Genomic DNA, 27,740 nt, shown 5'->3' with positions numbered 1-27,740 from the left:
AAGGATTAAAAATGACTTTTCCATTTTAATGACCAGGTCTCCATATTCGCCCCACGCTATACGTTCCTCCTACACCGCAATGATTTTTTTTTTTTTTAACAATTGCTATAAATATCTATGATCAGTCGGCTGAACCCACAATAAAGACGACAATGTTGGGGACGCGGCGGTGGTCGTATTGGAAGCAGCCCCCCCCAGGCAGGGAGATGATGTGCTGTGTGATGTGATTAGCATACAGGAGGTGATGGCGGGGAGGAATGGAGGGAGGGAGGATGGAGTACACAGGCGCACACAGAACGCAGGCTATGCCTGTCAGGCCCTGACATCGCTCTGCTCAGCACAAGGTAGGCTTTATTCATCCTCCAACTGGCCGCCCTCCTCCAGGTGCCAAATCACCTTCCAAAGTCATTTATTCATGTTGCTTGATATAAAAACCAATGGCACCCTCCGTTTTCCCCAATCAGCAGGTGCAATGCTGTGATATATATTCCTCCTTCTACATTACATTGTATCAGGGTTATGGCAGCATCCTACCGGAATACACATCTATATAGAGGAATACAGGGGAAGGGTGTATTGTATATGTGTATATAATTATGTGTGTGTGTGTGTATATATATATATATATATATATATATATATATATATATATATATACATTACAGTACAGTATACATGCAGAAAGGGATAGGATATATATGTACAAAGATATCAAATAGGTAGTAAATATATCTCTTTCCATGTAGATATTACAGTATATAAATGTAGAAGCAGATATATTAGTGAGAGAGATATAGATTTTTTTTATATATATTAGAGAGAGAGTGAGAGATTTTTTATATACATTGGTTAGAGAGAGAGAGATTTATTTTTATAAATATTAGAGAGAGATAGATTTATTTATTCATATATATATATATATATATATATATATATATATAATTTGTTTTGTATATATATACATATATTTGAGAGAGAGATGAGATATATATATATATATATATATATATATATATATATATACTTTTTTTAGATATATATATTTGAGAGAGAGATTTTATATATATATATATATATATATATATATATATATATATATATATATCATCTCTCTCTCAAATATATATATCTAAAAAAAGTATGTATATGTATATATATATATATATATATATATATATATATATATATATATATATATATATATTAGGGAGACATAGAGAGAATAAAATTATTAAAACTAATAAAAAAATATATATATATATGCTGTGAGATTGTATATTTACAATGGTACAGTGCTCACCTTTTTAATTTTTTATTTTTTCTTAATTACGAACACAACATCTGACTCATTCTTGGCTCCGCTTAGTACAAGAAATACGTAATCCTCTATATACCTGGGCTTTAAATTTAAAATAATAATAGAACACAATTGACTGATAAATACAATACTTTTAGTGTTGCGTGCATGCCCTTTGGCACCTAGGACGTGGCCCTTGGGGCCCCTGCAGACAGTAGACTGTGTTTTACAGATCTAGGTGCTTACTCGAGCCATTTTTTTTTTCTAGTAGTTAAATGTTATATTATAATATTTGATTTTTATGCCATCAGTACATTTATAAAAGTATTCTAGTAGTTGAAGGTTTGGTTTGTTTATTTACATTCTCTTATTCATAGTTGTGACACACACACACTTATTTCAGTGAGGCCTATCACCTTTTCTGTTTACGTTGTTCTTCCTCTGGCCTGTAGTAGCAGTGATCTCTAGTAGTCGCCTGAAGCGAGTCCTCTAGCCTAAGACCAAAGCATGGTCCCAGGCTACCAACAACTTCTATTTTATGTCTGCAGTCTCTGACCATCTCCTGTAGTAGGTCTGTAGTCTCTGACCATCTCCTGTAGTAGGTTTGTAGTCTCTGACCATCTCCTGTAGTCTGCCTGCAGTCTCGGACCATCTCCTGCAGTCTCGGGCCATCTCCTGCAGTCTGTCTGCAGTCTCGGACCATCTCCTGCAGCCTGTCTGCAGTCTCGGACCATCTCCTGCAGCCTGTCTGCAGTCTCGGACCATCTCCTGCAGCCTGTCTGCAGTCTCGGACCATCTCCTGCAGCCTGTCTGCAGTCTCGGACCATCTCCTGCAGCCTGTCTGCAGTCTCGGACCATCTCCTGCAGCCTGTCTGCAGTCTCGGACCATCTCCTGCAGCCTGTCTGCAGTCTCGGACCATCTCTTGCAGCCTGTCTGCAGTCTCGGACCATTTCTTGCAGTCTCTGACCATCTCTTTCAGTCTCAGACCACTTCCTGTAGTACATCTGCAGTCTCTGACCATCTCCTGTAGTAGGTCTCAATAAATCCATCAGAATACTACGCATCTGACCAGACCTCCGTACATCCAACAGAACACCCAGCCTTTGAAAAGAGTTCCTCACATCCATACAGAACACCTAGCATTTAACTAGACCTCCATGCATCCAACAGAACAATCAGTTCTGACTAGACCTCCATACATCCAACAGAACATCCAGTATCTGATTAAACCTCGATATATCCAACAGAACATCCAGCCTTTGGATAAACCTCACATCTGGAACTCCCTACCCCAATCCATCAGACTATCACCTACTCTCCTCTCATTTAGGCGCAACCTGAAACCCACCTCTTCAGGGACGCCTACCCCACCCCCTGCTAATTGCCGACCTCCTCCACTCTTCCTACCACTCCATTCCCCACAGCTATCTCCTCCTGTACCACTATCCCCTCCCTTCTAGATTGTAAGCTCAAAAGAGCAGGGCCCTTGAACCCCTTGTGTATCACATTGTATTGTTACTGTACTATTGCATATTCTGTCTCCCTTTGTAATGTACAGCGCTGAGCGAACTGTTGGCGCTTTATAAATACTGTATAATAATAATAATCTAACAACATCCAGCCTCTGACAAAACATGTTTACAGAACATCCAGCCCCTTACTAGACCTCCATACATCCAACAGCTGACTAGACCTCCTTATATCCAAAAGAAAATCTAGCCTCTGTCTAGACCAGTGGTTCTTAACCTTGTTGGAGGTACTGCACCCCGCCAGTTTCATATGCGCATTCACCGAACCCTTCTTAATTGGAAAAATAAAATATGATTTTTAAAATTCAAAACATAGGTATATATTTAGGTATATATTTATACATAGGTGCACAAAATGAACAAAACCGTTAAGAACAAAGAACAAAACCATTAAAACATGATTTTCACACAAAAACAAAAACATAATAATGAATATTTACTGCACGAATCATATGAGTCGGGTGTGGGTCTTCACCTCCGCTGAACCCACGAGACTGACTCACCGAACCCCTGGGGTTCGATTGAACCCAGGTTAAGAACCACTGGTCTAGACCTTCAAACATCCAACAGAACATCCAGCCTCTTACTAGACCTGCAAACATCCAACATCTGACTAGACCTCCTTATATCCAAAAGAAAATCTAGCCTCTGTCTAGACCTTCAAACATCCAACAGAACATCCAGCCTCTGGCTAGACCTTCAAACATCCAACAGAACATATAGCCTCTGACAAGACCTGTTTACCTTCAACAAAACATCCAGCCTCTGACTAGACGTCCATACATCCAAAAGAATATCCAGCCTCTAACTAGACCTCCAAACATCCAAAACAAAATCTAGAATCTGTCTAGACCTTCATACATCCAGCATCTACAGAGACCCATTTACCTTCAACAGGACATCCAACCTCCTCCTCAACATTCATACATCTAGCATCTGACTAGAACTCTATATGTCCTAAAGAACATCCAGCATCTGTCGAGACCTCCAACAGAATAACCAGCATTTCACAAGACCTCCAAACATCCAACAGAACAGTCAGCAGTTGACAAGACCTCCATACATTCAACTGAACATCCAACATCTGACTAGAACTCCTTACATCCAAATGAAAATCTAGCCTCTGTCTAGACCTCCATACATCCAACAGAACATCCAGAATCTGATGAGACCTCCAACAGAACAACCAGCACTTCACAAGACCTCCAAACATCCATCAGAAGAGCTAGCACTTCACTAGACCTCCATACATCCAACAGAACATCCAGAATCTGACAAGACCTCCATACATCCAACAGAATATCTAGCCTCTTACTAGACGTCCATAAATCCAACAGAACATCCAGCATCTGACTAGGCCTCCTTACCTCCAACAGAACATCCAGCCTCTGACTAGACAACAATACATTCAAGAGAACATCTAGCATCTGACTAGGTCTTCATACATCCTAAAGAACATCAATCCTGTGACTAGACCTTCATACATCCAATAGAACATCCAGCCTTTGACTAGACCTCCATACCTCCAGCAGAGCATCATTCCGTATCCAGGTAAACCTCATCAGGCTTATTGTAAAACCTAATTTTGTTTTCAACAAACTTCATCCAATGAAATTGCATCCTACAGCTGGAGACAATACCATCTTCCATCCCAAAAAACTAATTCTACTTGTGGAAGCACTTCAGCTTAGAGTGTATTTTATAGAAATCTTTCAGGGCTTTTCATGCTGTGAAACTGGATTTACATTCATTCTGTGCAAATGCCAGCAAAATCAAATGATACTGGGCTATTTTTTGCTCCAGGTCGTATGTTCTTATAAAGAATAGGATGAATCAGGAAAATACTGTATTGTTGACACTAGATGGAGATGATGATCAAAGGAAATAAGTTATTTTCTATGATCATCTGTTCCATATAGTGGCCATAAAGTAGTATTTGTCCTGATTCACTCAATTCTGTATGAATGAAGGACATTTGACCTGGAGATAAAATAGTCCAATAACATCATCTTCTTTGGCCACAAAGTCTAACTTTCTAACAACTTTATTTGTTCAGCAAGACTATGTGCTATATACAGCCAGCCAGACGTATCAAAAGAATGTTTGACAATTCCTTTTGAAAAACTCATCATGCATTCAATAAAAATAAATCATATGTCAACAAACATCTAACAACACCAAACCTGTGCCCAAAACCAGATGAAGCCTCATCGCCCATCCAACCATAACTCGCCCAACCATAACCCACTTAATCGTAAGCTATCCACTCGTAACTCACCCAACCGTATTGCAGCCAAGTATAACCCATCCAACCATAACTCACCCAAGTATAACCCATCCAACCCTAACTCACCAAACTGTAAGCCAACCAACCATGACCCATCCAACCATATTGCATATAAGCATGACACATCCAAGCATAGCCCATCCAACCATAACTCGCCCAACCATAACCCATCCAACCATAACTCGCCCAACCATAACACACTTAATCGTAAGCCATCCACTCATAACTCACCCAACCATATTGCAGCCAAGCATAACCTATCTGTAATGGAACCGGACCCAGACTGCACTTGGGTATTTCCGTTAGACTCCAGCTTCTCTGTCCAAACACAAATACCCGGACACCACCGCTGATCATGCAGGAAATAAGACGGCACCAGACTCTTCTTAAGACAGGAAGTCAACTGCTTTATTTTAACACAAACACAAGATATATATACAGAAATACAACCAGGAACAGGAAACACATCATAGGCCATCCCATCAGGAAAGGAGGGCTGCCAGAAACACCCCCCACCAAACCAAGACACATAATAGAACAAAGGGATACACCACTTGGCAGTAGACAATAGGGGAACACATGCATCCCATAATAGTTTGCTAGAACAATGGGATGCAGCCGAGTGGCAGAGAACAATGAACAACCCCCACACCAATATTATAGCATTTCACCCTGTCCCCTAACAGGCACAGGGTGACTTAAACATAAGAGGAATTTGGGAAGATGATACAGGGGTCCCCCCACCCCCAAAAGTCACTCCCGTCACATATCTCCCCTTTCGGCAGGAGACTAACGCAGGAGTAAATCCCAGACGGATGGACTCCGAAGTTAATCTGTACTTCCAGTCCCCCAATGCCAGCACCTACACAGTACCCCAAACAAATTGTCCCACACCAAGCATTACTCACCCAGCCAACCTCTGCCTCTCTCGTAGAACATACCCTCCACTGGGGAGAAGTACGGACTGATCCTTCTCCCTGAAGTCCTCTCAGTCGCTGGAGAGAAGACAGGGTGGCTGGGCCGACTCCATCATGCGGTGGGGGATCTGGGCAGACTGCCCAGAATCCCTGGGGTATCCAGGTGGCGACTGTAGTCTCATCCACTTTGACTTGATGGACATCCCCCAGTGTTTGCAAAGTAAGGCTGACATCCTCTTGTCCCAATGCCAGACCCTTTTCTGGGGTTGTGTCAGTGGAGACCGAAGTCCCATCCACGGACATCAGCTCAAGCTGCAGTTGTGAGGTGCCGAATGCATTCTCTTCCTGTAGCTCCTGCGGTGCTGATTGTTGTGGGCAGAGGTCAACTATGCCATGCCCTGATTCCAGCTCTTCTGCGGAAGGTGTGCCGACTGGTTCCTCCTCAGCAGAAAAGTCAATCAAATCCCCAGTCTCTGGAACTGGTGTCTGGGCTTCTACCTAAGCCACAAATACAGTTTTTATATGCTGATGTAACCCACAGAGTGCCCCATCAAAAGGAAGTATTTTCATCTCTCTGAAACTAATATTTTAGCTTTTATGAGGGATGAAACATACTCCTTTGATGTATGTATATTCTTTTAGAGCTCCCATAGACAGGTCGGAGACCCCCTGGTGTCATGAAGCCGAAACGTCTGTGTTTCCCTTTTCAGCTTCAGGAATATGGCAGAGTCTGATTACATATAGGTGACAAAATCTTATTAGCACCCAGGTGCCACTTCCAGAGGAAGCTGGGTCCCTTCAGATGCTAATTGATGACCATCTGCCCCTGAATACCTTATTTCTTTAATGACAAGGACTGAAACTACATATAGGATTACATTGTCATATTTTCTACAAGTCACATCATATCTACTCAAATCTGTACATTTGTGTCACAGTATGTCTCAGGGGACAATGCACCATATCCTAGCCATTCTCCCAGAGAGCACTCTAGACTAGTTATAGTAATATTCTTCACATTTTCATTCTTAAATGCGTTGTTTATTGCTGACTTTGCTGATTTATGTTTTGATTCCAGTCTAGTGGTACAGGACTCAATTCTAAGTTGCCTTGGCATAGTGATTATTCTGTCTAGCGAACTGTGTTTGAATCTACCTTCTATATGCTCATACCATCATTTACTCTAACCCTTACCAATACATTGTATCTATTTCATGGTACTAAATCACAGCCAAGTTAATGGTAGCTAAACTCTTGTTCTAATAAGTGCTTGCCGAGACTTTTATCCAACCAGGTGCGTCAGAGGGGCTGAGGTTGTTCACGGAGTCAAGGCGCAGAATAGAGAGCTAAGCTGCTTCTTCAGGGGTAGTGTTACAAATTTTGTCAAATCTTTGACAAACTTTTCAAGAGCTCCATAAAAATAAATCCTTTATCTAACAAAAAACAAATTCTACCAACAGCAAAATTGTGTCCAAAACCAGATGAAATCTCATCACTCATCCAACCAGACCCCGTCTGACCCGACCCCGTCTGACCCGACCCCGTCTGACCCGACCCCGTCTGACCCGACCCCGTCTGACCCGACCCCGTCTGACCCGACCCCGTCTGACCCGTCTTCGTCTGACCCGACCCCGTCTGACCCGTCTTCGTCCGACCAGACCCCGTCTGACCCGTCTTCGTCCGACCAGACCCCGTCTGACCCGTCTTCGTCCGACCAGACCCCGTCTGACCCGTCTTCGTCCGACCAGACCCCGTCTGACCCGTCTTCGTCCGACCAGACCCCGTCTGACCCGTCTTCGTCCGACCAGACCCCGTCTGACCCGTCTTCGTCCGACCAGACCCCGTCTGACCCGTCTTCGTCCGACCAGACCCCGTCTGACCCGTCTTCGTCCGACCAGACCCCGTCTGACCCGTCTTCGTCCGACCAGACCCCGTCTGACCCGTCTTCGTCCGACCAGACCCCGTCTGACCCGTCTTCGTCCGACCAGACCCCGTCTGACCCGTTTTCGTCCGACCAGACCCCGTCCGACCAGACCCCGTCCGACCAGTCTTCGTCCGACCAGACCCCGTCCGACCAGACCCCGTCCGACCAGACCCCGTCCGACCAGTCTTCGTCCGACCAGACCCCGTCCGACCAGTCTTCGTCCGACCAGACCCCGTCCGACCAGTCTTCGTCCGACCAGACCCCGTCCGACCAGTCTTCGTCCGACCAGACCCCGTCCGACCAGTCTTCGTCCGACCAGACCCCGTCCGACCAGTCTTCGTCCGACCAGACCCCGTCCGACCAGTCTTCGTCCGACCAGACCCTGTCCGACCTGACCCCATCCACCCAGTCAGTCTTCATCAAATGAGTCTCTGTCTTACCAGTCTTCATCCACCTAAACCCCATCCACCCAATCATTATCCAACCAGTCTCAGTCCAACCAGACCCCTTTTAACCAGACCCCATCCAACCAGAACTCAATGCCAATTTTGCATCCATCAAAACCTTGAAAAGTATCATTAGGTTTGCACTAGAGAGTATCCAAACAATAGTCAATGGGATGTCCAATTCATAAAGTAGATATCCCCTTGTTAACTACTAATCTATAAAGAAAAGGTGTCCCATTGAAAACATATACCATAGCTATTATATTATATTATTCCTTTACATAGACCTGAACTACCTATGAAAACAAAAAATCCCTAAATTGGGAACGCATCTATGGCTATCTGGTAATGTAAACCACAATGTATGGGGAAAAAAAATCTTTAATTCTATCCCCCCCCCAAAAATTAATGTTCATTTAAAACCACTTTTTTTCCAGCATGGCATTATATAGTTATAAAGATGAGGATAGGGGAGGTGTTCTGTAGTCAAATCAGGAGTGAGCAGCCTGGGGTGACATTGCTGCTCCTTCCTCATGGAGTACAATGAGTGAACGTAAAGGAAAACCTAAAAAAAAAAACAAATGCAGCCACCACATCTCTGAATTGGTAAACTGCAATGTAATAAACTTTTTAATACCGCTGTAACAAAACAATGACATACTTTCAATCAATAATCACTATTACAGGCAGTTGCAGTGATCAGTGAAGCAGAAGCTGTGACCAGCTACTGTTTACACATCAAGAACTGTCACAGTGACAGGCCGTCCCGCTGGGAGCGCACACGGCAGGAGGGCGCCGCCGCATCTCATAGAAATGTCCTGGAGGCTTTAAACCCTTAAATAAAAATTCTGAATCAGCCGCTCGTGGAAAAGGCACACTTTGCAATTATTATAAAGGAGAAGAAATCCAAATTCCCCAAAAATGCCTAATGGTATTAATACAACTTCATAATGATTAGCGGTGTGCCCTGTACAGCACAGTGTGCAGAGTGCGATGTACTGTATATAATGGATACAAGGCAAAGTCTATCCGAACCCAAGAACAAAATGGAACACATTGCATTACTTTTCCTCAAAATTTTTTTTTCCCCTGTAGTTTTACTCGGTGATCCTGCCAGCAACCTACTTCCTGTGCTAGGGTGACAACACTCACTCATTGGTGATGGATCTATTGCAGAGCAGAATTGTCACCTTAGACCAATACTACAAACACCCGCCCTACTCTTTCCCCCCCGCCCTTCTCTTCCCCCCCCCCCGCTCTCTTCCCCCCCCTTTTTTCTCTCCCCCTTTTTTCCTCTCCCCCCTTTTTTCCCTCTCCCCCCTTTTTTTCTCTCCCCCCCCCTTTTTTCTCTCCCCCCTTTTTTTTCTCTCCCCCCTTTTTTTTCTATCCCCCGTTTTTTTCTCTCCCCCTTTTTTTGCTTCCCCATTTTTCTCCCCCCTTTCAATCTCTCTCCCCCCCCTCTCTCACTCCTCTCCCCCCCCCACTCTCCCTCTCTCTCTCCTTTCCCCCCTTTCCCCCCCCCCTTTTTTTCTATCCCCCCCTTTTTTTTCTATCCCCCTTTTTTTCTACCCCCCCTTTTTTTCTTGTCCCCCTTTTTTTCTATCCCCCTTTTTTGCTCCCCCTTTCTCTCTCTCGCGCGCTCTCCCATTTCTGTTCCCATCTCTCCCTCGCTCTCTCTATCTCCTTTCTCCCCCCCTTTCTCTCCCCCCCTTTCTCTCCCCCCCTTTCTCTCTCCCCCTTTCTCTCTCCCCTTTCTCTCTCCCCCTTTCCCCCCTTTCTCTCCCCCCCCTTTCCCCCCTCTCTCTCTCTCCCCCTTTCTCTCTCTCTCTCCCCCGCCTCTCTCTCCCCCTGCCTCTCTCCCCCTTCCCCCCCCCTTTCTCTCTCTCTTCCCCCTTTCTCTCTCTCCTCCTCCCCCTTTCTCTCTCTCTCCCCCCCTTTCTCCCTCTCCCCCCTTTCTCCCTCTCCCCCCTTTCTCCCTCTCCCCTCTTCTCCCCCCTTTCTCCCTCTCCCCTCTTCTCCCCCCTTTCTCCCTCTCCCCTCTTCTCCCCCCTTTCTCCCTCTCCCCTCTTTATCTCCCCCCTCCCTCTTCCCCCCCCCTCCCCCCCATTTCTCTCCCACCCCATTTAACTCTCCCTCCCCTTTCTCCCCCCTCTCTCTCTCTCTCCCTTCTCCCCCCCTCTCTCCCCCCCCTCCCCTCCCCCCCTTTATCTCCCTCCCTTTCTCTCTCCCCCTTTTTCTCTCCCCCTTTCTCTCTCCCCCTTTCTCTCCCCCCCTTTTCTCCCCCCTCCCCCCTTTCTCCCCCTCCCCCTTTCTCTTTCCCCCTTTCTCTCTCTCTCTCTCCCCTTTCTCTCTCTCCCCCTTCTCTCTCTCCCCTCCCTTTCTCCCCCCTCTCTTTCTCTCTTTTCCCCCTTCTCTCTCTCTCCCCTTCTCTCCCCCATCTCCCCCTTTCTCTCTCTCCCCCTTTCTCTCTCACTCCCCCCTTCTCTCTTCCCCCTTTCTCTCTCTCTCCCCCCCTTTCTCTCTCTCCCCCTCCTTCAAACCCCCCGCTCTCCTACCCCTTTTTTTCCTCTCCCCCTCTTTCTACCCCACCTCCGCCCCCCTTTTTTTCCTCTCTCTCCCCCTGCCTCTCTCTCCCCCTGCCTCTCTCTCCCCCCGCCTCTCTCTCCCCCCGCCTCTCTCTCCCCCCGCCTCTCTCTCCCCCCGCCTCTCTCTCCCCCTGCCTCTCTCTCTCCCCCGCCTCTCTCTCTCCCCCCCGCCCCCCTCTCTCTCTCTCCCGCCTCCTCCCCCCTCCCCCCTTTCTCTCCCCCCTTTCTCTCTCTCTCTCTCTCTCCCCCTTTCTCTCTCTCTCTCCCCTTTCTCTCTCTCTCCCCCCTTTCTCCCCCCCCTTCTCTCTCCCCCTTTCTCTCTCTCTCTCCCCCTTTCTCTCTCTCTCTCCCCCTTTCTCTCTCTCTCTCCCCCTTTCTCTCTCTCTCCCCCCTTTCTCTCTCTCTCCCCCCTTTCTCTCTCTCTCCCCCCTTTCTCTCTCTCCCCCCCCCCCCTTTCTCTCTCCCCCCCCTTTCTCTCTCCCCCCCTTTCTCTCTCTATCCCCCCTTTCTCTCTCTATCCCCCCTTTCTCTCTCTATCCCCCCTTTCTCTCTCTCTCCCCCCTTTCTCTCTCTCTCCCCCCTTTCTCTCTCTCCCCCTCCTTCAAACCCCCCGCTCTCCTCCCCTTTTTTTTTTCCTCTCCCCCTCTTTCTACCCCACCCCCGGCCCTCCTCCCCACTTTTTCCTCTCTCTACCCCGCCTCTCTCTCCCCCCGCCTGCTTCTCTCTCTCCCCCGTCTCTCTCTCTCCCCCCGGTCTCTCTCCCTTCTTTCTCTTTTATCCCCCCTTCCACCCCCCCTTTCTCTACCCTCATTCTTCTCATCCTTCTCTTTCTCTTTCTCTCTCTCTCCCCCTCTTCTTCTTTTCTTTCTCCTTCCTCTTCCCCTCCCCTCTCTCTTTCTCTGTCTGCCCCCTCTTCCCTCCTTTTTCTCCCCCCCCCCCCGCTCTCTCTCTCTCTCCTTTCCTTTGCCCTTCAAAATAAGACTTTGAAAATTTTGTCAATTAATTCTGTAAAGATATATCAACTCTCTAGTCAAGACAAAGCCGCCTGTTTCTCCCCAGGATACTGCGCATCACATCTACCCGCTGGTGCCTTCATTGTTCTAAGACCAGGTTCCCCCCCCCCCCCCCCACTCTACATCCCCCGGTCTCTCTTCATCATCAGCCCCCTGATCTAGATTATACCCTTTGTGTATGCTCTTATGGGTGGTAATTAGCCTTAGCTGGGGGTGGAAGGCCACTCTCTAGGTCACACATCATGATGTCATGGGGGGTGCACCAGTCTTGTACAAAGAAAAACATGCAACCACGGAATAACAAGGTTAAATTGCAACTTGGAAATGAAAAGCGTTTACAATGCGTCCCTCTCCTCTCCCTTCAACAGTAGACAAGTGGGCAGTAATGACACATCTGCTTCTTTGCACACGATCCTGGCCTGTCATCATCGGAGGATTTTATAGTTTTGGTGTAAGCACTGATCCCACTTATGGTTTTGTTTAAATTTGTTTTTCTATCGTTCTTCTCTCCCGGGGACTCAAAGTGCTTAGGAAGTTAGACAGTCCTCTTGGCCGCACTAAGTTGAACTGCTTAACCCAGGGGCGGACTGACAACTCATGGGGCCCCCGGGCAATAGGGGATCATGGGGCCCCTGTGTCCTTGCCCAAACTCAAAAAAGCCTATGAAAAAGGTACCAGGGGCATCTCATGGGGCCCCCTACTGACCCCGGGCCCTCGGGCAGTGCCCGAGTTTCCAAATAGTCAGTCCGCCCCTGGCTTAACCTATCAACATGTCCAAGAGGAAACCCCTGCAGACACGCCTACTCCATGCATATGGTGTTCTGGTTAAGAAATCAACCAGCAAACCACTGTGACCATCTAGTGAAGCTACCATAGGTTGGAAAATAATTTGGAACACTCATAGATGGTCATTAACACCTTTTTGACCATCTTATTATAACTCTTCTGGGTTCTGGGCTCTTGATAGGCAAAGTGGCCCTCCCCTTGGTGTGCAGCATCGAGCAGGGTCTTGTTCCACCATGCCATGGTTGGAGTGGACTTTGATTTATTTATTAACTTTTATTCTCCGAGGAAGCAAGGTTATGAAACGTGTTGAGATTAGGCTCCCTGTCCACCAAAGTTACATTGTTTCAATAAGATCTTCTTCTAATTTTTGTAGTCCTTTCTTTCTTTTTTCTTTCTTTTTTTGAGCCTGCAGTGCGCAAAGCAAAATACCAAAAGTGAGTTGCAAGACTCCAGACAGGAGTAAGACACACTCAGGTGCACCTAGCAAAAAGGGCCCGGTGAACTTTTGCTCCTCATGATCAGCTGAAGCCAACCAACACAAAAAAGTGGACTAGGGTGTGTCATATGGTCCCGTCGTGAAGAGAAGGGACCCTTCCCTGTCTCCCTGAGGCTGACCCCCTGAGGTGCAAGACTCCGGAGAGCAGTAAGGCATACTCATGTGCACGTAGCAAAAAGGGTCCAGTGGACTCTTGCGCCTCATGTTCAACTGAAGCTAACCAGCACAAAAAAGTGGACTGGGGTGTGTCATATGGTCCCCTCGTGAAGAGGAGGGACCGTTCCCCGACCCCTGAGGTGCAAGACTCCTGACAGGAGCAAGGTACACTCAGGTGCACCTAGCAAAAAGGGCCTGGTGGACCCCTGCTCCTCGTGATCAGCCAAAGCCAACCAACACAAAAGGCATGGGAGAAAGGAACCTAAGGGCCACACATCCTTCCCCTAGACAGGTAACAAAAGGCCTATCTCATGAGGCAGCGTGCAGAAAAAAACAAGTGGTGTTGTGACCTAGTACCCTTTTCTCTTTGTGGGGCCCCAAATCCATAGTGGTGCTTGGAGCACCCCCTGGACATCACTCCCAGAGGGGCGCATAACATCGTAGGCACTCTGCCTCCCCAATCCTTGGCCAGACAAAGTAGGACTGCTTGAATCAGGAGGTACTGGTCCTCTCAGAACCTCCACACTAGTACAGCCGACCCCATCTTTACAAGGTGGACACTTCATCCGGGTTCCTTTCCATGTGGAAGAACTTTTTTTTTGGGGGGTAGGGGGTTTGCATGTTAGTCTCATATTGAAAACAAATAGGTTACTAAAGTTAAAAAAATTCTCGTAAGACAGAATAAAACTTTGGAAGTGATGTCATGTATTGTATTGTTATGTATTCTATCATTTCCGAGCATGCGCCTTGGTCCCTTGATTTTTTTTTTCGTAAAAACATTATACTAATTACATGAAAATCGTTCATTCTGTTCTCTTACGAGGAAAAATTTTTGTGGTTGTAATCTCAGTATAAATACAGCTGTTCTGTGAAGCCCTCAGAGGTTTGTTAGAGAACATTAGTGAACAAACGGCATCCTAAAGGCTAAGGAACACACCAGACAGGTCAGGGATAGAGTTGTGGAGAAGTTTAAAGCAGGGTTAGGTTAGAGAAAAAAAATATCCCCAGCTTTGAGCATCTCACAGAGAGCTGTTCAATCCATCATCTGAAAATGGAAAAAGTTTGGAACAACTGCAAACCTACCAAGATATGTCCGTCCACCTAAACTGAAAGGCCGGGCAAGGAGAGCATTCATCAGAGAAGCAGCCAAGAGGCCCATGGGAACTTTGGAGGAGCTGCAGAGATCCACAGCTCAGGTAGGAGAATCTGTCCTCAGGACTACTATTAGTCATGCGCTGCACAAATCTGGCCTTTATGGAAGAGTGGCAAGAAAAAAGCCATTGTTGAAGGAAAGCCATAAGAAGTTCTGTTTACAGTTTGTGAGAAACCATGTGGGGGACACATCAAACACGTGGAAGAAGGTGCCCTGGTCAGATGAGACCAAAACTGAACTTTTTGGCCTGAAAGCAAAACACTATGTGTGGTGGAAAACTAACACTGCAGATCACCCTATTCACACCATCCCCACTGTAAAACATGGTGGTGGCAGCATTATGTTGTGAAGATGCTTTTCTTCAACAGGGACAGAGTTGATGGGAAGATGGATGGATCCAAATACAGGGCAATCTTAGAAGAAAACCTCTTAGAGTCTGCAAAAGACTTGAGACTGGGGCGGAGGTTCCCCTTCCAGCAGGACAACGACCCGTAACATCCAGCCAGAGCTACAATGGAATGGTTTAGATCAAAGCATATTCATGTGTTAGAATGGCAGAGTCACAGTCCAGACCAAAATCCAATGGAGAATCTGTGGCCAAACCTGAAAATTGCTTTTCCCAGACGCTCTCCATCCAATCTGACAGAGCTTGAGCGATTCTGCAAAGAAGAATGGGCAGAAATGTCCCTCTCTAGATGTGCAAAGCTGGTAGGGACATCCCCAAAAAGACTTGCACCTGGAACTGCAGCCAAAGGGGGTCCTACAAAGTATTGACTCCGGGGGGGCCGAATACAAATGCCGCCACACTTTTCACAGATTTATTGGTCACAAATGTTGAAAAACCATTTCTCATTTTCCTTCCACTTCACAATTATGTGCCACGTTGTGTTGGTCTAGACCAGCAATGGGCAAACTACGGCCCGTATACGGCCCGGCGGACCTTTTAATCCGGCCCGCGGAGCTAGGCTCCCGCTAGGCTCCTCTCACAGTCCGCCCTGAAGACCGGTGTAGCATGAAAATCTGTCTCCTATGAGGATCTGTCCCCCTCGACGTATCTGCGCATGTGCCGGAGATCGCCGATCGGCTGCTAATGCCTGAAACTGGCACATGCGCAGATACGTCGAGGGGGACAGATCCTCATAGGAGACAGATTTTCATGCTACACCGGAACGGCGCGGGAACACGGCGAGAGGAACGCGCGGAGCAAAGGTAAGTGAATTGACACAGGGGGGACTTGGGGGCTTAATATGGGGAATGAATTACTATAGGGGGGATGAATTACTATATGGGGGATGAATTACTATATGGGGGGATGAATTACTATATGGGGGATGAATTACTATGGGGGATGAATTACTATATGGGGGATGAATTACTATGGGGGATGAATTACTATATGGGGGATGAATTACTATATGGGGGATGAATTACTATATGGGGGATGAATTACTATAGGGGGGATGAATTACTATATGGGGGATGCATTACTATATAGGGGATGAATTACTATATGGGGGATGCATTACTATATGGGGGATGCATTACTATATGGGGGATGAATTACTATAGGGGGGATGAATTACTATGGGGGGGATGAATTACTATATGGGGGATGAATTACTATATGGGGGATGAATTACTATATGGGGGATTAATTACTATGGGGGATGTATTACTATATGGGGGATTAATTACTATGCTTACTATGGGGGAATATTACTATACTTACTATGGATGACACATACACATCATTCATCTACTCTTGGTCCAGCCCCCGGGTCCAATATATGAACCCATTGCGGCCCTCAAGTCAAAAAGTTTGCCCACCCCTGGTCTAGACTCTATCACATCAAATCCCAATAAATACATTGTAACATGACAACATGGGGGACATTTCAAGCAGCGTGAAGACTTTTTCAAGGCGCTGTAGGTGTGATGGGAAGTGGGTTAGGGTTAGCCCCAAGCCCACCTTTTATGGTCTACCCTAACTCTAAGGGAGAAGGTCATTTTCGGAAACCACCCTCATCAAATGATTGACTTTGTATCTGTATCATCATTATATTTGTAACAAATACATTTTAACAGCTATATATATATAACAAGAAATACATTTTATCTTCATTATAGATGGTGCTTATCAGCACCTCAAAAGTCCCTTTTTAAATCATTTTTGGATTGTGGTTGCCTTCTTGGCAGCACATGATTTTGTATTGATTGATCCTCTATTTACTCACACACGTCATTTTTACAATTTTTCAATTGGACACAACTTCAGCAGATGCCGTTGTTCCAGGGATGAAAGGAAAGTTGTGTATATAAAATGTAATATTTGGAGGGCCGATGTGGAAAAGCAAGCGGCTTGCCCTTCCTTATAAATGTCTACTATTTGGAGGGGAGTTGAGTGGAATGTGTCCCAGACAAAGCTTGGTTTCATCAGGAAAGGGCACAAGAGTTGCCGTCCACCCGGTAGCATTCCAGAGGGAGGAGGATGGGACAAAGGGGTAGCTCTACTCCCCGGGGATGCTTTGTCTGTCACTTTTCACCACTTACCAATTGTCTTCTTATGACACAAAATTATTGACATGAATATGCCGCATTTTATTGACTTTTACCTAGCGGCTGTCCGCGTGCTCCACCTGTTGTTTCCGTCTTTGAGTGTCGCATCTTCTGTACCTACCTATAGGTGAGTTATTTGTCTTTAGCACCATCATGTAGATTCCTTCAAAAATGAGCATTCAGCTTTTCGTACGACTTTTTGCTCTTTGTATTTATTTATTACAGGTATTTACGTAGTACCAACAATTTGTGCTGTGCTTTACACAGACTGTAAATTCGAACCAGTCCATGCACGGTTTCTCTGAGAGATATATTATAGTATGTGTGAGTGTGTGTGTTTAGATGTATTAAAATATATATATATATATATTTATTTGTGTGTGTATGTATGTGTGTGTGTATGTGTGTGTATATATATATATATATATATATATATATATATATATATATATATATATATTTATTTTATTTTAATTTTTTTTTTAAATTTATTTATTTGTGTGTGTAATATATATATATATATATATATATATATATATATATAATTTATATGTATATGTGTGTGTGTGTATATATATATATATATATATATATATATATATATATATATATAATTTTATTTATATATACACACACACATATTATACATACAGTTGTGTCCAAAATTATTCAACCCCCACTGAAATTGAGTGTTTTGGCCAGTTTGACATTGCTTTTGATCATTCAGTCATCTTGCTTACATTTACATTAAAGAGGCACTTGTAGGTCAGACAAATATAACATAACAGTTATAATGAAATAACCACAAATGTCTTTTCTGTGCTCACAGCATTATCAGTTTTATTCAACCCCCAAGTGACATTCAATCTTAGTACTTAGTACAGCATCCTTTTACAGTTATAACAGCTTTTAAACGTGAAGCATAGCTTGACACAAGTGTCTTGCAGCGATCTACGGGTATCTTCGCCCATTCTTCATGGGCAAAGGCCTCCAGTTCAGTCACATTCTTAGGCTTGCGCACTGCAACTGCTTTCTTTAAGTCCCACCAGAGGTTCTCAATCGGATTTAAGTCTGGTGACTGCGATGGCCACTCCAAAATGTTCCAGCCTTTCCTCTGCAACCATGCTCTAGTGGACTTGGAGGTATGCTTGGGATCATTGTCCTGTTGAAAGGTCCAACGTCTCCCAAGCCTCAGGTGTGTGACGGACTGCATCACGTTTCCATCCAATATCTCCTGGTACTGAAGAGAATTCATGGTACCTTGCACACGCTGAAGCTTCCCTGTACCTGCAGAAGCAAAACAGCCCCAAAGCATGATTGACCCTCCACCATGCTTCACAGTAGGCAAGGTGTTCTTTTCATCATAGGCCTTGTTCTTCCTCCTCCAAACATAGCGTTGATCCATGGGCCCAAACAGTTCTAATTTTGTTTCATCAGTCCACAGAACACTATCCCACAACTTTTGTGGTTTGTCCACATGGCTTTTGGCATACTGCAGTCGACTCTTCTTATTCTTTGGAGACAGCAAGGGGGTACGCCTGGGAGTTCTGGCACGGAGGCCTTCATTACGCAGTGTGCGTCTTATTGTCTGGGCTGAAACTTCTGTACCCACATCTGACAAATCTTTTCTCAGTTCCTCAGCAGTCACACGGGGACTTCTCTCCACTCTACGCTTCAGGTAGCGCACAGCAGTCGAAGTCAGCATCTTCTTTCTGCCACGACCAGGTAGCGTTTCAACAGTGCCCTTTGCCTTGAATTTGCGAATGATGCTTCCTAAGGTGTCTCTTGGTATGTTTAACATCTTTGCAATCTTCTTATAGCCATTGCCCTTCCTGTGAAGAGAAATCACCTCTTCTCTTGTCTTCCTGGACCATTCTCTTGCCTTCACCATGTTTGTAACCACACCAGTAAATGTCTAGAAGGAGCTGAGTATCACAGTCATTTTAAAGCTGCCTAATTGGTGCTTATTATGCTTGATTGCTGCTCGGTGACATCCACAGGTGTTTTCAATACCTGATGGAAAGCACCTGTATGAACCTCTGTTCTTCAGAGTGGTAGTCTTTAAGGGGTTGAATAATTGTGGCAATGAAGAAACCACATAAGAACCATTTACTACTGTATTACATAAACAATTGATGTCATTTTAGTTGCATTTGGGTAGTTACAACGTCCTTGTAGGATTTGATTCTGAATACAATTCCAAATGTACACTATAGTCCCTAAACCCCTTTACAGCATTGGGGGTTGAATAATTTTGGACACAACTGTATATCTATACACACACACATAAATATATATATAATTTATTTATTTTTTTACATTTTTATTATTATTAAATTGATTGGCTTTAAAGGTTTTTCCTGATTTTTTTTTTTCCTTTTTAATTTAATTTATTGGTGTTAAAGATTTTTTCCTGTGTTTTTTTTTTTTTTTTTTCCCCTATTTTTTTTTATTCAATTTATTGGCTTTGAAGATTTTTCCTAGTGTGTTTGGGGTTTTTTTTTTTTAAACCCTAAGCAAAATAAATTTAATTTATTGACGTTTAGATTTTTCCTATTTTTTTTTTTATTCAATGTATTGGCTTTGAAGATTTTCCTAGTGTTTTTGAGGGTTTTTTAAACCCTAAGCAAAATAAATTTAATTTATTGGCGTTTAGATTTTTCCTATTTTTTTTTATTCAATGTATTGGCTTTGAAGATTTTCCTAGTGTTTTTGGGGTTTTTTTAAACCCTAAGCAAAATTAATTTAATTTATTGGCGTTTTAGATTTTTCCTATTTTTTTTTTTTTATTCAATGTATTGGCTTTGAAGATTTTCCTAGTGTTTGGGGGTTTTTTTTAAACCCTAAGCAAAATAAATTTAATTTATTGGCGTTTTAGATTTTTCCTATTTTTTTTTTTATTCAATGTATTGGCTTTGAAGATTTTCCTAGTGTTTTTGGGGGTTTTTTTAACAAAAAACAAATAAAATGTTTTTCAAGATTTGATGCTGATTCCCATCCCCATGCTCTGCCACTGGTCCGATATTCTCTTCGTGTGTACGAGGCTTCAGATAGGGATGTGATACAATTGATCTATAATGGCATTGACTATTTTTTTTTCACTCTTTATGTAACAAAACCCATCTCCTCCTTCATATCCTTCCTATACATTTTCCATCCTCTTAAGCTCCTCTGAGGCTTTGTCTGTAACATTTTATTTTTCTCTGTTGCAGTTTGTGAACTCGGAGGAGACGGTTTTATCCCAGAGATTTCCTCCAACATGAATTTGTGCTGGAATGAGATAAAGAAGAAGTCTCACAGTCTAAGGTAAAAACATAAATCCTCCTCAAAATGTAGCTTTTGTCTCATCTTCATGCAATCGCACTCATATTTCACCTCTTTTGGTATTTTTATTTACAAATAATTATAGCATTTCTAAAATTAAAAAATGAATGCGTAGGCTTTTCACCCTCCAGAGTCACCTTCTTCCCTGTCTTCTTCAGCAACCTGCACCACCTGGTCATGGGTGGCCATCCTGGGGGGGGGGGGGTAGAAGTAGGTAGGTTTAGGGGGATAGGTGGGGTAGATGTAGGTAGGGGGGTGGGGTAGGTACCTAGACTCTCTACCTTCCAGGAACACCTCCTTCTTCAGCACCTGTACCACCTGGTCATGGGTGGCCACCCTGGGGGGGGGGGGTAGAAGTAGGTAGGTTTAGGGGGATAGGTGGGGTAGATGTAGGTAGGGGGGTGGGGTAGGTACCTAGACTCTCTACCTTCCAGGATCACCTCCTTCTTCAGCACCTGTACCATCTGGTCATGGGTGGCCGTCCGGGGGGGTAGATGTAGGTAGGAGGGTGGGGTAAGTACCTAGGCTCCTCACCTTCCAGGGTCACCTCCTTCCCTGTATTCTTTAGCACCTGTAACACCTGGTCATGGGTGGGGGTGGGGTGGGGACAGGTGGGGTAGATGTAGATAGGGGGGTGGGGTAGATACCTAGGCTCCCCACCTTCCAGAGTCACCTCCTTCCCCACATTCCTCAGTACCTGCACCACCTGGTCATGGGTGGCTGTCCGGTGGGGAGAGGTAGACGATAGAGGGAAATAGGTAGATGGGTGGGTGGATGGGGGAGAGAGGTAGGTGGGGGTAGAAGTAGGTAGGTTGGGGGGGTAGAGGGAGGTAGGTGGTGAGTGTTGGCATGAGGAGGTAGGTAGGTGGGGGGTGGTAGAGGGGGGAAGATAGCAAGGGTCAGTGCCTAGGCTTCTCACCTTCCATGGTCACTTCCTTCCCCATCTTCTTCAGCACCTGCACTGCCTAGTCATGGTTGACCGTCCGGAAGGGTGGTGGGATAGAGGTAGGTAGGGTGGTGGTATAGGTGCGGTAGGTACCTAGGCACCCCATTTCTCAGGTCATCTCCTTCGCAACATTCTTCAGCACTTGCACCACCTGGTCATGGGTGACTGTTGGGTGGGGAGAGGTAGGCATTAGAGGGAAATAGGTAGGTGGGTAGAGGGGTGTTAGCGGTAGGGAGGTAGGTGAGGGTAGAGGTTGGTAGGTTGGGGGGGTAATGGGAGGTAGGTGGGTGTGGGCGGGGAGGAGGTATGTAGGTGTGGGGGTGGAGGTAAGTAGGAAGGGTCAGCGCCTAGGCTGCTCACCTTCCTGAGTCACCTCCTTCCCTATCTTCTTCAGCACCTGGTCATGGGTGGCCGTCTGTGATGTTCAGCAGTGTGTTCCCAGAAGTCTGGACTTTGCAGCACACTGTACATAGCGAAGCAATTCAGAGTATGTAACTTGCAGCGCGGTCTGCGGAGGGAAGCGTTCTGCGGAGGGAAGCGTTCTGCGGAGGGAAGCGATCTGCGGAAGGCAGAATCTATGAATATGTAGTGTACAGCAGGATACAGTGGTGTGGAGTATGTAACATACAGCACAGTATACACAGCACAGTGATTAGAGTGTGTAATGTACAGCACAGCATATGCAGTGCAATGCTTTAAAGCGGGGGGTCTCCAAACTTTCAAAGCAAGCTTTAGAGGGACCGGACTATAGTCAGTGAAAGTAGAAAATTACATATTTGATGTAAGTGGGAGGAATAGTGCCCCATCATTGGTGTCAGTGGGAGGAATAGTGTCCCACCACTGATGTCAATGGGAGGAATAGTGCCCAATCATTGGTATCAATGGGAGGAATAGTGCCCCATCACTGGTGTCAGTGGGAGGAATAGTGCCCCATCACTGGTATCAGTGGGAGGAATAGTGCCCCATCATTGGTGTCAGTGGGAGGAATAGTGCCCCATCATTGGTGTCAGTGGGAGGAATAGTGCCCCATCATTGGTGTCAGTGGGAGGAATAGTGCCCCATCATTGGTGTCACTAGGAGGAATAGTGCCCCATCATTGGTATCAGTGGGAGGAATAGTGCCCCATCATTGGTGTCAGTGGGAGGAATAGTGCCCCATCGTTGGTGTCAGTGGGAGGAATAGTGCCCCATCGTTGGTGTCAGTGGGGGGAATAGTGCCCCATCATTGGTGTCAGTGGGAGGAATAGTGCCCCATCACTGGTATCAGTGGGAGGAATAGTGCCCCATCACTGGTATCAGTGGGAGGAATAGTGCCCCATCATTGGTGTCAGTGGGAGGAATAGTGCCCCATCATTGGTGTCAGTGGGAGGAATAGTGCCCCATCATTGGTGTCAGTGGGAGGAATAGTGCCCCATCATTGGTATCAGTGGGAGGAATAGTGCCCCATCATTGGTGTCAGTGGGAGGAATAGTGCCCCATCATTGGTGTCAGTGGGAGGAATAGTGCCCCATCATTGGTATCAGTGGGAGGAATAGTGCCCCCATCATTGGTGTCAGTGGGAGGAATAGTCCCCCATCATTGGTGTCAGTGGGAGGAATAGTGCCCCATCGTTGGTGTCAGTGGGAGGAATAGTGCCCCATCGTTGGTGTCAGTGGGAGGAATAGTGCCCCATCGTTGGTGTCAGTGGGGGGAATAGTGCCCCATCATTGGTGTCAGTGGGAGGAATAGTGCCCCATCACTGGTATCAGTGGGAGGAATAGTGCCCCATCACTGGTATCAGTGGGAGGAATAGTGCCCCATCATTGGTGTCAGTGGGAGGAATAGTGCCCCATCATTGGTGTCAGTGGGAGGAATAGTGCCCCATCATTGGTGTCAGTGGGAGGAATAGTGCCCCATCATTGGTATCAGTGGGAGGAATAGTGCCCCCATCATTGGTGTCAGTGGGAGGAATAGTGCCCCATCATTGGTGTCAGTGGGAGGAATAGTGCCCCATCATTGGTGTCAGTGGGAGGAATAGTGCCCCATCATTGGTGTCAGTGGGAGGAATAGTGCCCCATCATTGGTATCAGTGGGAGGAATAGTGCCCCCATCATTGGTGTCAGTGGGAGGAATAGTGCCCCCTTCATTGGTGTCAGTGGGGGGAGGAATAGTGCCCCATCGGTGGTGTCAGTGGGGGGAGGAATAGTGCCCCATCGTTGGTGTCAGTGGGGGGAGGAATAGTGCCCCATCGTTGGTGTCAGTGGGGGGAGGAATAGTGCCCCATCATTGGTGTCAGTGGGAGGAATAGTGCCCCCATCATTGGTGTCAGTGGGAGGAATAGTGCCCCATCATTGGTATCAGTGGGAGGAATAGTGCCCCCATCATTGGTGTCAGTGGGAGGAATAGTGCCCCATCATTGGTGTCAGTGGGAGGAATGGTGCCCCATCATTGGTGTCAGTGGGAGGAATGGTGCCCCATCATTGGTATCAGTGGGAGGAATAGTGCCCCCATCATTGGTGTCAGTGGGAGGAATAGTGCCCCCATCATTGGTGTCAGTGGGAGGAATAGTGCCCCCATCATTGGTGTCAGTGGGAGGAATAGTGCCCCATCATTGGTATCAGTGGGAGGAATAGTGTCCCCATCATTGGTGTCAGTGGGAGGAATAGTGCCCCCATCGTTGGTGTCAGGGGGGGGAGCAATAGTGCCCAATCGTTGGTGTCAGTGGGAGGAATAGTGCCCCATCATAGGTGTCAGTGGGGGGAATAGTGCCCCATCATAGGTGTCAGTGGGGGGAATAGTTCCCCATCATTGGTGTCAGTGGGGGGAATAGTGCCCCATCATTGGTGTCAGTGGGGGGAATAGTGCCCCATCATTGGTGTCAGTGGGGGGAATAGTGCCCCATCATTGGTGTCAGTGGGGGGAATAGTGCCCCATCATTGGTGTCAGTGGGGGGAATAGTGCCCCATCATTGGTGTCAGTGGGGGGAATAGTGCCCCATCATTGGTGTCAGTGGGGGGAATAGTGCCCCATCATTGGTGTCAGTGGGAGGAATAGTGCCCCATCATTGGTATCAGTGGGAGGAATAGTGCCCCCATCATTGGTGTAAGTGGGAGGAATAGTGCCCCCATCATTGGTGTCAGTGGGAGGAATAGTGCCCCATCATTGGTATCAGTGGGAGGAATAGTGCCCCCATCATTGGTGTCAGTGGGAGGAATAGTGCCCCCTTCATTGGTGTCAGTGGGAGGAATAGTGCCCCATCATTGGTGTCAGTGGGAGGAATAGTGCCCCATCATTGGTATCAGTGGGAGGAATAGTGCCCCATCATTGGTGTCAGTGGGAGGAATAGTGCCCCATCATTGGTATCTGTGGGAGGAATAGTGCCCCATCGTTGGTGTCAGTAGGAGGAATAGTGCCCCATCGTTGGTGTCAGTGGGAGGAATAGTGCCCCATCATTGGTGTCAGTGGGAGGAATAGTGCCCCATCGTTGGTGTCAGTGGGGGGAGGAATAGTGCCCCATCGTTGGTGTCAGTGGGGGGAGGAATAGTGCCCCATCGTTGGTGTCAGTGGGGGGAGGAATAGTGCCCCATCATTGGTATTAGTGACACCAATGATTGGGCACTATTCCTCCCACTGACACCAATGATACTTACCTTGCTGACCCCTGCTCCAGCCTGGGCTCGCTCGCTCCCTCCCTCTCCCATGGTACAGACACTTACCGGTCAGATGTCTTCCTTCTCCGGCCGCTCTCCTCCTCTTCACTCGCTCGATCTTCGCGGTGCCGCTCGGCTCCTCCTTTCCAAGCTCCACCTCCTCGCCGGTGATTGGCCGCCTGTGTGCCTCTCCTGAGCTACAGTTCTGGCGGCCAATCACCGACGAGGAAGGATTGATCCCGGGGGTGTGTCCCCCGGGATCAATGATGGGGTCACTATTCCTACCACTGATCCCGGGGATGACAGGGACGGCATGTCATCCCGCCCACACCTGGAGACGGATAGAGGAGCGGTGTCTCGGTTCCTAAGGCCATCGGAAATATGTGTTTTCCGATGGTCTTAGGCGACCCCTGGGAAAGTGTCGTTCGACCCCCAAAGGGGTCGCGACCCCCAGGATGAGAACCGCTGCTTTAGAGGGACCGGACTATAGTCAGTGAAAGTAGAAAATTACATATTTGATGTAAGTGGGAGGAATAGTACCCCATCATTGGTATCAGTGGGAGGAATAGTGCCCCATCATTGGTATCAGTGGGAGGAATAGTGCACCATCATTGGTGTCAGTGGGAGGAATAGTGCCCCATCATTGGTATCAGTGGGAGGAATAGTGCCCCATCATTGGTATCAGTGGGAGGAATAGTGCCCCATCATTGGTATCAGTGGGAGGAATAGTGCCCCATCATTGGTATCAGTGAGAGGAATAGTGTCCCATCATTGGTGCCAGTGGGAGGAATAGTGCCCCATCATTGGTATCAGTGAGAGGAATAGTGCCCCATCATTGGTGTCATTGGGAGGAATAGTGCCCCATCATTGGTGTCAGTGGGAGGAATAGTGCCCCATCATTGGTATTAGTGGGGGGAATAGTGCCCCATCATTGGTGTCAGTGGGAGGAATAGTGTCCCATCATTGGTGTCAGTGGGAGGAATAGTGCCCCATCATTGGTGTCAGTGGGAGGAATAGTGCCCCATCACTGGTATTAGTGGGAGGAATAGTGCCCCATCATTGGTATTAGTGGGAGGAATAGTGCCCCATCATTGGTGTCAGTGGGAGGAATAGTGCCCCATCATTGGTGTCAGTGGGAGGAATAGTGTCCCATCATTGGTATTAGTGGGAGGAACAGTGCCCCATCATTGGTATTAGTGGGAGGAATAGTGCCCCATCATTGGTGTCAGTGGGATGAATAGTGCCCAGTCATTGGTGTCAGTGGGAGGAATAGTCCCCCATCATTGGTGTCAGTGGGAGGAATAGTGCCCCATCATTGGTGTCAGTGGGAGGAATAGTGCCCCATCATTGGTGTCCGTGGGAGGAATAGTGCCCCATCATTGGTGTCAGTGGGATGAATAGTGCCCAGTCATTGGTGTCAGTGGGAGGAATAGTCCCCCATCATTGGTGTCAGTGGGAGGAATAGTGCCCAGTCATTGGTGTCAGTGGGAGGAATAGTCCCCCATCATTGGTGTCAGTGGGAGGAATAGTCCCCCATCATTGGTGTCAGTGGGAGGAATAGTGCCCCATCATTGGTGTCAGTGGGTTGGTGGTTGAGAATGCCTTTTAGTAGCATAGCTCCAATCTGAAAAACATTAATAAATCCGAGGCTCTTCCAGCTTTTGTCGAATATTTTTACTTTTTGTATTTCTTGTCTTTAATAAACATGAACCATAATCTGCCAACTGAACGCGGACCATCTCGGATGTTGACCTCATGTGAATTCTGTGTCTGCCTTCAGTTGAATCAATACTTCTCTCTGAATTCTAAATCTCCAGTATGAGACAAATCTTCACACGATCTCCCCCGAGGACTCCGCGTGGCTCTCCGAACGTCCCGGCCGCGCTCGCTCGCTTTCTCTCTCGATGTCAAGAATTCCAATCTAACGTCTCATAAATGTTAATGATCTCCAAAACTTATTTTTATCCAATATTGAGCGAAATTAAACCGGCAAGAAGGAGGACAAACCCGCGTCGTTGTGATAATAAGGAAGTTTCCGGCGCGTTCAACACCCTGGAGGATAAATTAACAAGATAATCCTCCTTCCCTATCTGCTCCCTGGGGGCGGGGGAGGGGGAGGGGGGGTGCCGGCTGTGTCCTGCTTCCAATCTCGCTCTGTGTCTCCGGATCTTATCCTTGGCAGACATTGTATCGAGTTTTCTACATTCCCCTCCTGCTCTGTTGTTGAGTGGATGGCGACGTGTCAAGAGAACAAAAGCGCTGACCAGAATGTTCCGCCGCGGATCCCTCGTGGGTTGTCCGGAGAGAAGTCGGTAACATGCTGGCGATGGGCGAATCTCCTTGCGTTTGCTTTCCGCAAGCATGTCCAAAGTACTGAAACATGCCGTGCAGCCAATAAACTTTGCAATTAGAGTGCTAGGACGCTGGTGGACCCTGTGCCCTAGCAACCAAGGATTGCTGCTTGGGACAGCTGCCAGCATCCTAGCAACTGAGGACCTCATTGGTTGCTAGGCTGCTGGTGGATGCTCGCACATTGGATAAGAAAAAAAAACAATGGCCTTCCCCACAATAATCCATACCGAACCCTTATCCTAGCTTCTGTGCCCTAGCAACCAAGGATTGCTGCTTGGGACAGCTGCCGGCATCCTAGCAACTGAGGACCTCATTGGTTGCTAGGCTGCTGGCAGATGCTCACA

The 27,740-nt window shown here is 46.7% G+C and overlaps 1 protein-coding gene across 3 annotated transcripts in view; it reads left to right on the top strand.

The window, feature by feature from the left end:
• Positions 1-273: 273 nt before the first annotated feature.
• Positions 274-27,740, top strand: part of DRP2 (dystrophin related protein 2) — a 162,956-nt gene continuing 135,489 nt past the window's right edge. For 2 of the 3 annotated variants that reach the window (XR_016313966.1, XM_089685516.1), the window contains exons 1-2: positions 274-344; positions 20,359-20,452. Coding sequence is in view for 2 of the 3 variants with exons in the window: in XM_089685516.1 (XP_089541642.1) it covers positions 20,406-20,452 (47 nt within the window). In the remaining variant the exon portion in view is untranslated. Of the gene's footprint in view, positions 345-17,099; positions 17,274-20,358; positions 20,453-27,740 lie in introns of those variants that run through there. The other variant, XM_089685517.1, reaches the window with a different exon arrangement.

This window comes from Staurois parvus, unplaced genomic scaffold (assembly GCF_062004578.1).
Source record: "Staurois parvus isolate SC_StPar_1 unplaced genomic scaffold, SC_StPar_1.0 ptg000377l, whole genome shotgun sequence".
NCBI lineage: Eukaryota > Metazoa > Chordata > Amphibia > Anura > Ranidae > Staurois > Staurois parvus.
The sequence above is the reverse complement of the archived record's forward strand: the minus strand, read 5'-3'. Positions and strand labels throughout refer to the sequence as shown.